Raw genomic sequence first — 15,446 nt, 5'->3', positions numbered from 1 at the left:
ACATTAGCTGAAGAGTCCTTTTTTTGGGCAACTCTTTAACACATATTAAAATAGGCTAATGTGCATTAAAGCACATGTATAGATGCACTTACATAAATGGCTAGCCAACCCAGTTGGGGGGGTATAGCTTGCATCCCAGTTAAGTTTGGGCTGTAACCCACCTGCCTTGCAGTGCAGCAGCTGAACCTGGGGGCAGATAGTTCTCCTGAGTCTTCCCACAGTTCTTCTGGGCCATATTTTCCTGCCCTTCCATTTATTTCCTTCCTGCATACTAGTTACCTACATGTTATTAACCCCCCCGCAGTTCAGCATTTAAAACTTACATTCAACTTGCTACATTTCTGCATATGACAAGAGACCTGGTGGGGGGGAGTGGTCACCCTTTCAGGGTGCTCCTTATCTGCAGTTCCAAGTATTTTTGTATTATTTAGTTGCAGGTCTGTAACTACAAAGCTACTTTAGCACATGGCTCTGGAGATTAAACTCTGCTTCCAAGGGATCTCCCCCTCTACAAAGAAAACCACTTTGCTCAGAAGTTCCACAACATCTTTTTATTCACATATATACATCTGTATAAAATGAGAGACTCATCATTATTTACAATATTTACAGCAGAATACAAGCATCCAAGGCAGAGGCACATACAGTCAGATCCTGTTCCACCAGTTAGATCAGGGGCGGGCGATTATTTTGGGCAGAGGGCCACTTACTGAGTTTTGGCAAGCCATCGAGGGCCACATGACAGGCAGCCCAGGGCAGATTAATATTAATTTTCTAAATTTTTTTAGGGGCCCTGAAGGCCAGATTGAATGGCCTTGGCAGGCTACATTTTGCCTATGCTGGAGTTAGATGCATGGATTTGGGCACCCAAGTGCAATCCTATTTCAACCTGCTCAAGTCTTTGAAAAAGCAGGCAATGCAAGTGGTCAGTGTATTCCCCTCTAGCTTGCCATTTCTTGTGACACCATCTTACAGGGAAAAAAAATGGCCTGTTTCAAAAGTAGGTATGCTAATATTTTCTGTGGGGCTCAAACAAACAGGGTAAAATAGGACCAGACTTAGACATCTAAAAAAAAACAAAAACCAGTCCATGTACCCAATAGGTGGAACAGAATCAGACTTCCAGAGTTCAGGCAGGGCAGTGTCTGAAGATGCCCACTGGCAAGCTGAGAACATGGGGAAAGATCACTTTGTCCATGATACTTAGAACAGGAGATCACTTCCACTTTCAGCTCAGAGACAGTGATGTAGTTGTACTGTGTGCACCAGCACAGTACTCGCATGCAAGTCTTCACCTGGTTGGTCAATGGAAAAAAACAGTTTCATGGCAGCTGAAGGTTTAACTGAGTCATTCTAAAAATTATCATAATTTATGAGTGATATTATGAGGGAATTTCAGATTTGGTGGTTTTTGTTGTACTAATTATATCAAAACCCTGGATCTGAACTAGAAGGTATGGGTCTCTCTACTCTTAAACTATGGCAAATGTCAGTCAGTTGTTATCATTGATCTCCTATAAACACCTTCTAAGAAATACTTAACATGTAAGCAAAGAACTACCAAGTTTAAAAGAGACATGCCCATGCCACTTGATATGTGGACTGGCTGTTGGCTACTAAAATTTTATCATAATAATGCCCAGAAGAGGCCCAAAGGCTGCAGGACCAATGATGCTCTTTGAGCAGAAATCTCTTTTTAAAATTATTCCTCTTCCACCCCCTTGGAGATGGACAGCCCTTTAATAAGTGGGGGAGGGGGATAAGCTGTAGGCTGGCTAAGAGTTGGTGCAACTCTGCCTTGAAAGCAGAAAGCTTGAGGGCAGAGGAAACCCAGCCCAAGCCAATATGCAACTACTTCCCAACTCTCAGCATCACTCACTCCCAAAATGAATCAGTCTCCACTACGTATGTTGGTTGTCTGAAGAGGCAGCCATAAGCCAGAGAGGGGAAGCCCAGCTGGGATTCTGTTATGACTGCATTGCTGTTGCAGCCTGTGGTTGGGTCTTCACCAGAAGCTTGTGGTTGTTGCTAAGCAAGCAATTCCTGTCTGCAGAGTAACTGTCTTATCCTTGCTGCTTTGCATGCAAGTCATAAACTCTGCTCTTTCAAACAGAGTAGAACATGAAACATGGGTTGCAAGAATGAGGCCGAGTTCCGATTTGCCTTAATATCCTTCTTTCAGCATCCATCCAGGACATGGCATCTCACATTTCTGCAGAACAAAAGAAATGTATTGGTGAGGCCACTGAACTGAATCCTGATGGGCTAAGACCTACCCCAGAGCCAGCACACTGGAAACCCTCCTCCTCTTTTACTGCAGCTGTGCATGCTTGGTGACTGGACCCAAAGACTGGGAGCCTCAGGTCTTGGGTCTGGTTCCTAGCTCCACTTGCAGGAACTTGTTCCTTGTCAAGTCACAGCAGCATTTCAGGTAAAGTAGCTTCAGCCCCCAAGCTGGTGACTTTCATAAGGGAGCCTGAACAATCAGTGAATTCAGTTGGATCTGCTCAGCATCAGAGAAATCAGATCCTTGTTGGGCACCTACAAATTGGTTTTGAAAGGGCAGACCTTAAGTTCTGGCCCTCGGTCTCCCTAGCTGTAAAATACTAAGAGCAGTCAACTTTAGAGGGGGCTGGAAGACTTAATTAATCATGGTCTGCAGAGTTCATTAATCTGCTTGGGTCAAGAGTGCTAGGGAACGGCAACATTTTCTTGTCACTCTGGCCATTGTCAACAGCAAAAGACACATTTGAAAGCTTGTTGCGGCCTTTGGAGAGCTAGAATGGCCTGTGATCAGCAGCCCTGCCAAAGGAGGGCAGGATTTCCATCCCCCACAAGAATCTGATCAAAAACTTTTCCCCACCTAGAATATAACCCCTCACTCTCTGCTTCATTAGCGTAACAGGAAAGCCGAGTAGTGAGAACAAAGACATTTCCCAGACACCCACAGAGACGAGGGTTTGCCCAGTAGTGACCTAACCCCCCAAATCACCATCCTACCCTCTAGAAACTTTCTGATTCAATTTGTTGATTACAAGTGATAACTTATGCAAGGGGAAATCCAGCCAAGGCTGGGTTGCCTCTAGGCTAGGGGGATTCCTGCCAGCCTTATGACACTATGAAGGATGGACCTCTCCCATTTCTTATTTTTTCTGCTTTCCTTTAACCCAGAGAAGCACTAAGTAAAACAGCTATGGTGCAAAGCACTGGAGGCAGTGCAGTAGGGTCACCCCAAACAACCTGGAATGGCAAGTCCTAGCGCCTCCTCCATCCAGTGTCCTGGTAGCACTTCAAAAGCAACTATGCCTCAAACCTCCCTGTGCAGGTCACCATCCTCACCCTGGTTCCACAGAGAGGGAAATAGATGCACAGAGAAGGCACAAGAAATCACCTAGCAGCCTTTTGCAGCTTGCTGCTTGAGCAAATAGAATCTAAAAGTAAACTACTGTAACCACAGAAGTCACTGACAGACCTCCAGTGGAGCTAAGACTGCACCTCCTCCATCCAGGTTTCACTTCAGGGTTTCAAAGGTGCTTTCAGAATTTAGACACCCTGTTCCTACTGAATAAATGAATCTGATAGTGGCTGTATAAGGCTTGGGACCTTACCCTCTTGGGCTCCTTGAACAAGTTCTCAGCCACAGCTGCTTTGCACCAAGCTAAGCCAGAATACCCCACAGCCTGGCACTGCACTCCAGCCTGCCAGGCTCTGACAAACTGTTGACATACATTTGACAACATTCAGCCAGAACTGCCACATAGCTGGGACTGTTCTGCTAGTGCAAGAGATTGCAGTGTGGGAAACCGAGAGTGAGGTGATGATCAGATACATTAATGCCTACAGATGACCCCTCAGTCTATGTTTTCACTGTGGTACTATCAACTTTGAAGGAACAACCCCAACTGACAGCAGTGGAGGATCTCATCATCTTGCGTGGAGAGGAGACAGATCAAAGCTGCATACATACCCTCCAGCACTTTGTCCAGATCTGCAATGAAGTCCTCCAGTTCTTGTGTGTCTCCGAGTTTAGCTAGCAGATGGAGATATGCATGGTCAGATACTTAGCATGCTGCTCGTACCGCAATACAGGCTATGAAAAGGATTCCCTGCCGCTGTTTCTGCTCATATCTGCTGAAGTTGCCTGCTACTTACTACTGGTTTCATATCATCCATATGCCCATCTTAGCACAATGATCTGGACCATCTAGGAAGAAGCTTATATAAATAGCTTCATTTGCAACAGAAGGGGCAAAAAAAAATCTAGAGTCTAACACTGCCGATATAAAACTAGGCTAAATTTGACCAGTACATTGTTTTCTGATAGGAGGTATATGTAGTGGATATTATTTCATTGCATGGCATTATGGTCTAGGTTTTTGTGCTCCTCTAACTAGGGCTCTTAGACTTAAAAATTGGGTATATAGAGATTGTGATCTTTGCTGATTATGTTGACCCTACATGAGCCACTGCACAGCACTAACTTCACAAAGTTTTATATTTCTCATGCCAAATTGAGTGTAGGATTTGTTATGGATTTTTCTCTAAGACAGTCTTTTTGGCTGTGCCATATCCCCAAGTAAGAATCAAGAGGTCTGAGTAACAAGGGGTCTGAGTAAAAAGGGTGCTTCTCCAGGATGCTTTGGACATTGCTAGAAATCTAGGTCATGGTCCCTTCACTTCAATTCAATTCAGCATGGAGTCTGTATTAGAAAACCTGCTAAAGTTTGCGAATTCTGTTCCCATTTCTACCAGGAACACTTGCATACCAGGGCAAATATTCAAAGCAGGGAGCTGGGGAGGAAGGGTTGTCTAAACAGTCATCAGCCTTCCCCCCACCCCCCTGCATCTGCACTATTCAGCCACAAATCCCAGCCAAAAGGCATCTGAGTCTTAGGATGGTCCAACAGGACATACAACTCATAGCTTAGGCTGAAATTCAGTAGGAACTACAAGATCAAAGACAAGGGCCCTATTCCCCTCACTTCTACTACTGTAGGTCTAGAATGACTACTTAAGCAGTAGGAGATACCTCCTCTCTGAGGTCTCTTTAAATGGGTTTCCCCATGAAGTCCCCTCAGGAGCTCTTTCCAAAGGAAATGTGTCTTGGTCTTACCTTTGGAGTCAGAAGCTTTGGCTTTGGTGTTGAGATCCTCCTCACTGGAGTTTAAACTGCTTCCAAGTGAGGTGCTGGCACCTGCCAACATAGTAAGATAAGTCAGTTTGCTAATAAATATGCTAGCAGGGGATGGGGGGCAAAACAATGAATGGAATAGGATTCTCATATCTGGCTGCTGGCTTTCATTGTTAGCCAGCAGACCTGCTACAATCTGGGGGTAAGGTACACAGCAGTCTGGAACTTCAATGGTTTCTTGGAACAGGGGACCAAAACAATTAAGAGGGAACAAGTAGGTTTAATCCCATATCCCAAGCATATTGTGCAGCAATGAAACTATCAAACCAGAGATATGACCCCTCTGGCATGGTGGATGGACCCTTGCCTATGAGCTTCTAAGCAACCAGGCTGAGTACCTGAAGGCAAAAACAGATGCTGCCTAATGCAGCCTTAGAGGGAAGAGACCAATGAGTAGGTGGCTGGGATGATGATGCTCAAAGACTGAATGACATGAAAGATGAATAATTAAACAAACTAGATACACAGCCTCAGAGAGCTGGAGAATTGAAACAGTCTGAGGCCTACCATCCTTTTCAAGGGGTCTCTACCAAGCTGCTTATTCTCCTGCTGGAGAGGCTGAGAGCAGGCCCATCTCCTTATGCACTAGTGGCATTTCCCCAAAGGTGAAAAGCACCGAGATCCAAGGCTTATTTCATTCTGAACCAAATAATCTCTGCCTAGACTCACTCTCTAGCTCATCAATGCCACTATCATACATGCTGGACGCTGTCCTTCTCTTCATGTCCTCCAAGTGCTGCTCATACTGACAGGCCTCACCGTTGTCAAAATCTTCAATTACTTCATCAAACTCCCTCAGGAGGTCATTGAGGTCATCAGTCAACACTGGAAAGGGAACAAAATCAGCCGAGTTCATTAACTAGAAGCAATTCATTCTGAATCTCATTCATCTCAGACACAGATTCAGGTGGAGCTGCATATGCTGAACACCACAGTGGCTCTTAGGAGCTGTAGAATAGCCAAAGGAGAAGGGAACTCAAAATGGAAAATGGTTGACAGAAGGGTCTGTTGCTTGGAGGATACTGGGTTGTTGCCTCAGATGGCAAAAGCTGCTAGTTAGAAAGCTCTTCTGCCCAAAGTAGCCAGGTATTTGTGAAGGTGCTGGGGAAGAAAAGTGAAGAGAAGCCTGGCACAACTAGTCACCACCATAAAGACTGTATGAAGGTGCTCAGCTCCCCAGAGGGGGAGCTGTAGAGCCAGCTTGGCAATGGTGGGGAGAGCTGAGGGACGCTCTGGCAGGACAGCCACAGATACAACAGAGCCATGGAGCAACTTGTACACCCCAGCAGCCAACCACAACCTGGCTCTCCCCATCAAGGCCACCTTTGGTCTCAGCCACCTTAGGCTTGTTTGGCCAGTATGTCCTACTCAAAATGACACGAGGCTGCTTGGTCTCCACTGGCTCTCCCGATATCTCAGTGACATCAGGATCCCTGCCACAGAGCTGTTGAAACTGCCTCGCCAATAGCCACAGATGCTGTAGTATAGCACGGAAGTAACCCGACTCGCATCTGACCGGATTCTGGTCTCACTTACCCCATCCCACTACATCAGTAACCGCAACATAATTGCTTCAAATTTATCCCAGCACAAAAGCAGAATCAACTTGGGTCATTTCTTAGATTTTCCACAAGTTGCTTTTGATGTGGAGGACAACTGGTGGCCTCATCTCCCTTGCTTTGCCTGTGGCCCATTCTAGGGGCTCTGGTTGTTTCTGGTTCCGTGCTGTGGAAGGCATGAGGGCTGGAAGTGGTTGTTCTGGGGAATATTTGGATAAGCAGTTGCCTGGGAATGGAGGACCAGACTCAGTGGCCCCTTCCAGTCCTGTGTTCTTAACTAAGGGACATAAATTTGCAGAGGAAGCTTTGTCAGCATTTCAGGAGTCCTGTACTTAATCACTGGGAACTAAGTGAATTTCTAGGACTGAGCCATCCAGCAATGTGCAGATTATGCAATATAAATACAACTGGCAGAGTCTCCTCTATAATTTGACTCCCTTGTTTGGGGTCTAGGAGCTGAGGTTGTCATTCTTTCCTCATGAAGAGGCTTGCCAAAGCAAATGTCTGGAACTTCACAGCAAGTGCCTGAAGAGCCATACAGTCATCCACTTCCCGAGGCAAAGCAGTGGACCCACCCCTAGTTAAGTCTGAGCAGGAGCTTAATCACAGCCTGGTGCCTATTGCTACTGGAACAGCACAGAAAAAAAAACCCAACAACAACAACAACAAAAAAACCAAAAACCTCTTCCCTCCCAAAAGCTTTAGGATTTCCACTATGCGGCCCTCCCACCCAAGCTGGGTGTGCCATCCTTTTGGCTGAAGAGGGCTGCGGGCAGCACCAGGGATAGCTGGTGCAAGGCACTTTCCATCCTCCGAGGACTGAGCTTTTGGCTGTTCTACCATCAGAAGCAGCCAGACCATCTGCAGCATGTAAGAGTAACTTCATGAACATCCCACAAGCAAGGCCAAGGATCAGCATCATCACTATTTACAACTACTGACAAGGGCCCAATGAGCCAAGTTCTTCCCTAGTGTAAATCTGTTGTCTTCAGGAAGGCATCAGGACCACTGCTGATATTTTATCATGTAGCTGGTCTTCATAAACTTGTACAATAGTTTATGAAAGAAGGAACGCCACAGAACCGCAGGAAGGAGAGGGAGGTGGAGGCGCCACAGAAATGCTACAGGGGCCACCACCCCTCAGAGCTCATAGCAAGCACCACTCTACAAAGAGCCTGCATCTGCTCTTGCTTATCCTGGTGTTGCTGTTGATTTATGCTGCTGGTCCACATTTAAGTAGCATACGAATAGGACCAGGCATGCTTAGTAGATACTTTTAGTCAGGACACGTAGATACGGATAGGGCCATACCACTACCCTCCTCAAACTCCAGAAAGGCAGAGTAGTTCAGCTGCCTGATGGCTTCAAAGCCTTACACTGGACTCCTGCTGAAGCTCACACAGCAGTAAAAGGTACCTGGCATTCAGGCTGGGTAGTCAGAGGTGGCCAGAAGTGATGCGGCCCACATCATTCCCTTGTGAATTGATGGCGATAGAAATCCACACCTTGACACTAGCCCCAATGTGCAGTTTGACTTAAGTAACCCTTTGACATTCCCCTGGTATCCAAATGGCTCACAGAATTAATAGGCCAGGTCCTCTAGTGGCACAAGTCAGCATGGCTGGTAGCCCAATGGTATTATCCTCACAGCACATGCGCATGGTAAAGCAGCAGGAATATACCCAGTTTATGTAGATGAAACCACTCTGCCACAGGCTTCCTTGGTAAAGCCTAGAGAAGAACCGAGACCCAAGTCTCAGTTCAGCACCTTTGCCACAAAGCCCTCCTACCTCCTCCTTTCTCTGCCAATTAACCTAATCATTCCTAGAAAGAAAGCATGTAATCACGGCTGTTGGTGGATTCCCATCAACTATATGCAAGGCCCTTTGCTTAGAGAGGCAAAGTTAGTTCCTACTTCAAAACAGTCTAAATATTTGCTTCATGATTTCACACCTCCTGCACCAGACGCACTGTCCCTGACACAATAGAAAGATGTTTATGGGCCCAAAGGTTGTGACAAAGCCACTTTAAGCGAGGAAAAAGCCTGCTGTGACCAAGTTCTATGCAGAATGTACCATCACGGCTTAGCTGAGACCCCCTGCGACTCTCACAAAGAATAGCAGAAGTTCAAGCAGAAGGCCACCCTGCTCCTTTATCTTTCCATCTCCTTGAGTTACTGGTTTCAATCACATCCTTCACACGGCATAAACAATAGGCACTTATATAAAATAATTTCCTCTGTGGGGAGGGAGGGGAGGATGTTCATTTGTTTTGGGTTTGTTTGTTTTTTTTTATATAAAGTCTGCTGTTCAGAAAGTAAAAATAATTCTTCCAAACTACATGAGAATGTCTGTGCTGAACTGAAGTGACTCCTTTGAAGCAACTGGAATTCACTAGCCAAGTTCTGATCTCAGTTATGCTGGTATCAATCATAGACTTTCCACTGGGTTCATTCTTGGATTTACAGGAATGTAATTTAGAGATGAATGTATCCCCACATTTGTAAATTCATGAGTACTTAGCATAACATTGTCAGAGGAGAGGTGAATTTCTTGGTCACTCACAAATAACAGGCTACAGAAAGGGGAATGCTCAGCCTTATCCCACTGAATGCACATGCAAGATTCCCTCAAAAGCACAAGAGATGACAAAAGATCTGGGGGCAGTGCTCCATGTGTGCCTGCAGATAGTCACCCCAATTATTTTGTCACTTATGCACAGGGCTATCCTGCAGCCATTTCAAGAATGAAACAAACAACGCACTCATTATCTGCAGATGGCAGGAAGCATGCATGCAACCGTTTTTCAAGAGCAGGAACTGTTCTATGGGTATACAGCTTGTCAGAGGGAGGTAGCACTGTGCTTCAGTACTTGTTCTGAGCAACAGACCTTGGTTGTCTGTCAGGTCCTGGTAAGATAACTGTTTTTGAGGCTGTGACCACAATTTAAGGGATGACACAGCCTTAGAACGTCTCTTTTGGTGTCCCCAAGACAGCCCAGATGTTCATTTTCCCTCATCATGATATATCAAGGGCTACTCTTTGATTGCAGGTGGAAAGTGGCCAGGATGGTAAGCTGCATGGTACAGCAGTGACCCCAGAGTGTTCCTTTCCCTCCAGTCTTGGGGAAAAAGACTATGCTAAACACTGGAAGCAGACAATTCATCTGCCCCCATAAGAAGAACTAGGTTCTCAACCTTTTTGGACTCAAGGCAACACTCCATAACCTTTTTTTAATCAAGTGGCATCTACTTTCAAAACTGGATTTATATTGTACTGCTTACCTCCTTGCAGAGGGGATGGGGAAAGTCAGCCAGACAGGGACAAGCCCAAGTATGAGTCTACCAGCATATCTCCTCACATCTAGCAACACCCTTCAAGGGATTTCCAGGCACCCCAGGGTGCAGCAGAACCCTGCCTGAGAATCACTGAGCTAGAGGCTGTACAGGAGTGCCGAGTCCTCTCAACACTTGGAGATCTGGGAATTGAGCTGCCCTGGCACAGACTCCCATCATAGATGAAAAGTGAAAAAAAGGAAGGGGTATTATTCTGCAGATGGCTGGCTTTAATACTGCACACTAAGTCATATGTGTTCACAGGAGCTAGACATCTACTAGCGAATAATCACCTTTAACATTAATGGAAAAAACTAAGATGCAAATAAACACAAACCACACCCATGCCTGGAGCCCTTACACATCCAGAATTCCCAGGAAGAAACCCAGGCACAAAATTGCCTCTTTTAATATCTGTTATTTGAAATAAATTGTCATTTGGGGACCTTCAGGACACACTATACAGTATATATATATCTGGAGGGGTTGCACATTGTTTTCATTGAAAAATATAGCCAATATTTTGCCACTGGAGGGGTAGAGATTTTGTAATTTAATTTAATTTTTTTAACCAGACAGTTGTTTCTTTCCCTCGCTCACAAACATGCACCAAGCACAGAGGCTGCCACTCGGACAAATCCAAGTGTTACTACAGCCTCAGGACTGACACGGGCTTCTTGTGGAGTAACCCGTTTAAGAAGCCAGTTTCTAACAACATGCCAGAAAAAAACACCACAATACAGAATACAATACAAAACAGCCAGGAGGTGTTTGTTCGTCTTTAAACGAGGTACCCAGAGAAGATCCAGCAGCGCTTGCACGTGCTTGCAAGGTCAGCTACAGGAATAAAGAGAACCGCGCTTCCGCCCCAGGGATCTCTGTAATCACTGGCAGCGAGTGGATGCAGCTACCAGAAGCGGCAGCGGCAGCGGCGGCACTAACCTGAGTTGTCCGTGGCCGTGGCCGTGGCCATGCTCAGCGGGCTCGGGTGGGGGACGGCTCTGCTCGGACACGCCAACACCGACGGAGCGCGGAGAGGACTTGCCGCGCCGCAAGTTTTGTGCCTTCGGTCACGCCTCTTCTTTACTCTTAGCCAATCAGCGGGACGCTGGGGGTGCCCAGTAAATTACAAGGTTACGTCACCCAGCAGGGGTTTGTGAATGGGACAGCGCGGACGTGTCGCGCGGGGGGGTGCGCGCCCCCTCCGCGGTCCGGCGGCCGCCTGCGGGCGGGCGGGGCGGGGCGGGGCGGGGCGCGGCGCGGAGTCCCGTGGGAGTCGCAGAGGGTCGAGTGGTGACGGGGCGCGGCTGCCGGCGCAGAGGAGAGCAGGGACAGGGGTTCCGGGGAGGAGGTGTGTTACTTCAGCGGCTCAGACTTGCATGGGAAGAGGGAAGAAAGCCAGGCACGGTTATTGGCAAGGTTTAAGAGACTACCCCCCACCCACACATACATACACGCACGCACTGTGTATGCCCAGGAAAGAGCTAAATCAAGGGGTGTGTAGAGACTGAAGAAAAACTTGTTAGTGCTGTGTGGTGTCTGAAAATAGCAGCCTTGTAACTCTTGAGGAACCAATAACCTGGGAAACCAATAGTTTTCCAGCGCCGGGGGGACTGAGTAGCATTTAGATGCGGTGTTGGTGGGTGACAAAGGAAGCATGAGCGGTGACTGGCGGGGGGTGCACGTGTGTGTGAATGTGATGGGAGCAAGCTCCGCGGTCACCAGTCACGCTGGTCTCGCCCCCTCCTTCCACCCCAGCAACGCACCAAACAGTCAGAAACAAACCAGGGCAAGCCAAGCAGTCACCCAGCCACCCAGCAGTCACTCCCTCCGCTTCCCTCCGACTCCCCCTCAAATTACAGTTCTTATTTCCACCAGTAAATGTTGTTTAGAAACATCAGTTCTCTATGCCTCCCTCCCTAGTGTGTCTTTTGCCAGTAATTAAGACACAGATCAGAGTGTTTAGTATAATTTTTTAATCCAGGTAGATGAGCTGTAGTCACCCTGGTACAATGTAATGTATTAATCCTAGTTAAATAGACCTAAACATTCAGGACAAAGGGGGGGCAGAGAGGATTTTCAAGGGTTGAAGATAGAGTTTAGTAGTTCCATGAGCTGAACAGCTGCAGAGAGGACAGTTTAGGTGTCCCAAAGCAGCAAGGTCTGTGTTTTCCCACGTCCCTGGTTTACACACACCTATCATATCATCAGGGATGTTTAGGCAGCCTATCCTTGCACAGTTAAAAGCTCACAAGAATGTCCCTTTTCTTCAGTTTAGGGCAGATATAATTCTGTTTATTTCAGTGGAGTTACTCCAACCGTGTCAGAAGTTCTGGCAGTTTGTTTTCACCTCTCCTGTCAGGTATATTGCTCAGCTGCTGGAATCAAGAGGTTGCGTGAGAACCTCATTTAAAAAGAACAAGTATGCTCTAGGACTCTTGTTTGCAAAAAAAAGTTTGAAAATCTAAAATAAGCAGAACACACTCTGAAGCTCAGAGCCAGGAGGCAAACTGAAAGAAGCAGAGTTACTGTTATTTTTAAATCTTGTGATTTTTCAGCTGATCTCATAATTTCTGTGACATATGGACAGGGGGAGAACTGACTTTTGAATGGTTGGACAGCTCCAGACTGCATTAATATAAATTTAGTATAACTTAGGGCAGAATTAAGGGATACCAAGAGCTGCAACATGCAAGGTCCAGATAACAGTGATAAATAATATGGCTCTTTCAAATGCATTTTCTGTATCTGTTTTGCTAGTCTCTCTTTTCTTGTAGCATAAGCAAAGCATATGCAGTGCAAGTAAGTGCCTAGAGCTGTTAACTTTTCCAGTTTCAAGCTCTGAACAGAGGAATACACACTGCAATGTGATTTATTTTGGTTTTGTAAATGGATGCAAATTACATCAGAAGCAGACAGATGTGCAGCTACCAGGGGAACTCACTTGGTAGGTGGCTAGTATAGTGCCTCACTGCCAGGCATGGGGGTGGGTAGGGGGTGAATTAGGTGCCTGCCTAAGCAAAATTGCTATCACACGAGGTATGTAGACAGTATAAACTAGTATGACTTATACTGGTAGAGTTTTATCCTTGATTCTTTGGGGGTGAAATTACCAGACTGGGTGAAATTACCCTGGTTTCGTGGTATTTACCTGATGAAGTGAATTTGAGTTCACCAAAACTTGTATCTTATTTAGTTAGTCTATCAAGGTGCATATCTACCCTCACTTCTTAGAGGTTTGTGTCATCTGTCTGCTACATCACATCTGTAATGTTGTTACCTCTCAGCTCTATGTTCTTGGGGAACCCTGGCACAGTATGCAGCCTGTCTGACTCACAAAGGACTCACCTCCCCGCTTCTGGTTCCAACTCTGCCTGAACAAGAACTGACTGGAGGAAGGACTTACAAAAGACAATAAAGATGCAGTGGGAGATGCATCTAAAGCCCTTCAGACAAGGGTGATAGGAGTGAAGCAACTCCACTGGTCTCGTTGACATGGGACAGGAAAGCACCTTCATTTATATTCAGGATGGAAAAAAAAAGATTCCAAGGCACTTAATTCTGGGACCAGAGAAGCAGGAGAGCACTGCATGATGGGGGATCCCTGCTCCAAATGCTTATCAACCCACTTCTACACCCACCTAGCTCAGCATTTATCAGACCAATTCTAGTAATGACTCCTTTATTGGTACCCAAAACACTGAATCTGCCTGTCTGTATTGTGAGCTCCCTCAGAGTAATGCCACCCATAGCCAGGAGTGCTCAGTTCCTATTATCCAACATATGAGCCGTTGTTTAGCCATAAACAAACCTAGTGTTCTCCCCTGAGCCATTGTTAGTTCTCTACAAAAACCCCTACCCAAGCTCAAGTTTCTGTCCTGGTGCTTGGATCCAAAAGGTGCACCAGTTCCACTCCTTTTCTGCCTGGAATCCCTCCATTGATCGTGCTGAGGGCTCTGCCTGTCTGCAACCTTCAACAAACACCTGGGAACCTCGACTTCAAGCTTCACTGAGTGGTGAGATCCTAACTCTTTCTCCCTCTCTCTCTCTTACTCCAGGCACAGCTTTCTAAATTGGAATTTTGCTGATCAAACTTGAGCTAGACTTCCCCAAAAACCTAACTGAAACTATGTAATATCATAACTGTTTTATTTGTCTCTCTCATATGGCTGTTACTATTGGTTTCATCATAAGTTCATACACCTGGCATTAAATAACTTTTATGGTCAAGCTGGTTGCTATACTTTCTCTTTGCATCTCACTTGACCTCCCCATTTGCTCTGCAGCAACACTTTTTTTTATCTAAGCCAAAGATCCCTGTAATGCCCAAAACTATGGTGGTGCCTGCTCATCAAAGGAGTTACTACTAGGACCATTGTGACAAGAGTTTGGGATGTGCTGAGTTTTGAGGTGCATGAGGATATTAGCTGAAAATGCTGATCAGACCCAGCCTGCTCAGACATACTCTGTTAGCATGTGTGTATGTGTGTCTAACTTCATTTATTATTGTCCTGCTGAAATGGATGAACTAAGTTTAAGGTACGTGAGGGTGTCAGCTTGTCAATGCTAAATAACCTGGCCTGACTCCGATGTGCTCTGTTAACCCTGGTGCTTGTGTCTGAGTGCATTTTATTGTTTCCTTGATGAACTGAGTTCAAGGCATATGAGGGTGTTAGCCTGTCAGTGCTAAATAACCTGGCCTGGCTCAGGCATGGCCCGTTAATTTGTGTGTGTATGTGCATATATGTGTTTGACTGATTCGGTGGTTAGAGGAACTCAGCCCCACTGAAATGGAGTCCTGCAAGATAGCTGCACTGGAGGTGCGGATTTGCAGAAAGGAGAGATACAGCTATGTATAGAAACACAAGTAACACAAGCAGCACATTGATAGAATTACAGAGACCCCAGAAACATGCCCCTAATAATGAGTGCACCCCAAAGTGACAGGCAAATCTGGTAACAATGTGACATCAGTGTAATGCCAGCTGGTGTAAAGGTTTCATCTGGCCAGACTCAGACTGATTCAGAATAGCTGCTGAAGCAACCCAGTGTTCTCCATATTGTATATAGGCCCTACTGGGTACTGGGGCATTGGCATTCCAACATACATCCAAATTGTCAGCCTTAATAGAGAGACCAAGGCTTGAATGGTCTGTGGCCTACACTGTGCTGAGTGGTGTCCAGAGCCTGCCCGAACTACTGAATTTGCAATGGGAAAAGACAAAAAGGGAGTAGGAAAAGGCTATGGACTATAAGCAGAGAGGCCAGGGGTGACTAGCATGAGTGACAAGTGGCAGACGCTGGGGCTGGATGAATGATGTGAGGGGTGACTGTGCCCTAAAATGTGAAGCAGGAAATGATT

The 15,446-nt window shown here is 46.1% G+C and overlaps 1 protein-coding gene across 2 annotated transcripts; it reads right to left on the bottom strand.

Annotated features, from left to right (window-relative positions):
• Positions 1–536: 536 nt before the first annotated feature.
• LOC149858418 (regulator of cell cycle RGCC-like) lies at positions 537–11,220 on the bottom strand. 2 transcript variants are annotated; one of them, XM_090059984.1, is made up of 5 exons: positions 11,027–11,220; positions 5,951–6,016; positions 5,114–5,194; positions 3,968–4,030; positions 537–2,212 (listed from the first exon to the last, which is right to left on the bottom strand). In XM_090059984.1, the coding sequence occupies exons 1-5, from the start codon at positions 11,055–11,057 to the stop codon at positions 2,205–2,207; spliced, it is 249 nt and encodes an 82-aa protein (XP_089916110.1). In that variant the 5' UTR covers positions 11,058–11,220; the 3' UTR covers positions 537–2,204. The 2 variants fall into 2 exon arrangements, with proteins under 2 accessions (XP_089916110.1, XP_089916109.1); XM_090059983.1 differs by having other exon boundaries at positions 5,861–6,016; positions 11,027–11,212.
• Between the last annotated feature and the right edge of the window lie 4,226 nt (positions 11,221–15,446).

The sequence above is a fragment of the Crocodylus siamensis genome, chromosome 8 (genome assembly GCF_052110815.1).
Source record: "Crocodylus siamensis isolate JL-2025a chromosome 8, ASM5211081v1, whole genome shotgun sequence".
Taxonomy (NCBI): Eukaryota; Metazoa; Chordata; order Crocodylia; family Crocodylidae; genus Crocodylus; species Crocodylus siamensis.
Note: the sequence above shows the minus strand (reverse complement) of the source record. Positions and strands in the feature narration are given on the sequence as shown.

What these genes read in the sequence shown, in the direction of transcription:
- LOC149858418 (XM_090059983.1), bottom strand. Translation starts at nt 11,057, where the DNA reads ATGGCCACGGCCACGGCCACGGACAACTCAG. An exon ending in CACGGCCACGGACAACTCAG is followed by an intron (nt 6,017 to 11,026) that starts GTTAGTGCCGCC and finishes TTCCCTTTCCAG; the next exon opens with TGTTGACTGATGACCTCAAT. An exon ending in CAAAGCTTCTGACTCCAAAG is followed by an intron (nt 4,031 to 5,113) that starts GTAAGACCAAGA and finishes TCCATCTGCTAG; the next exon opens with CTAAACTCGGAGACACACAA.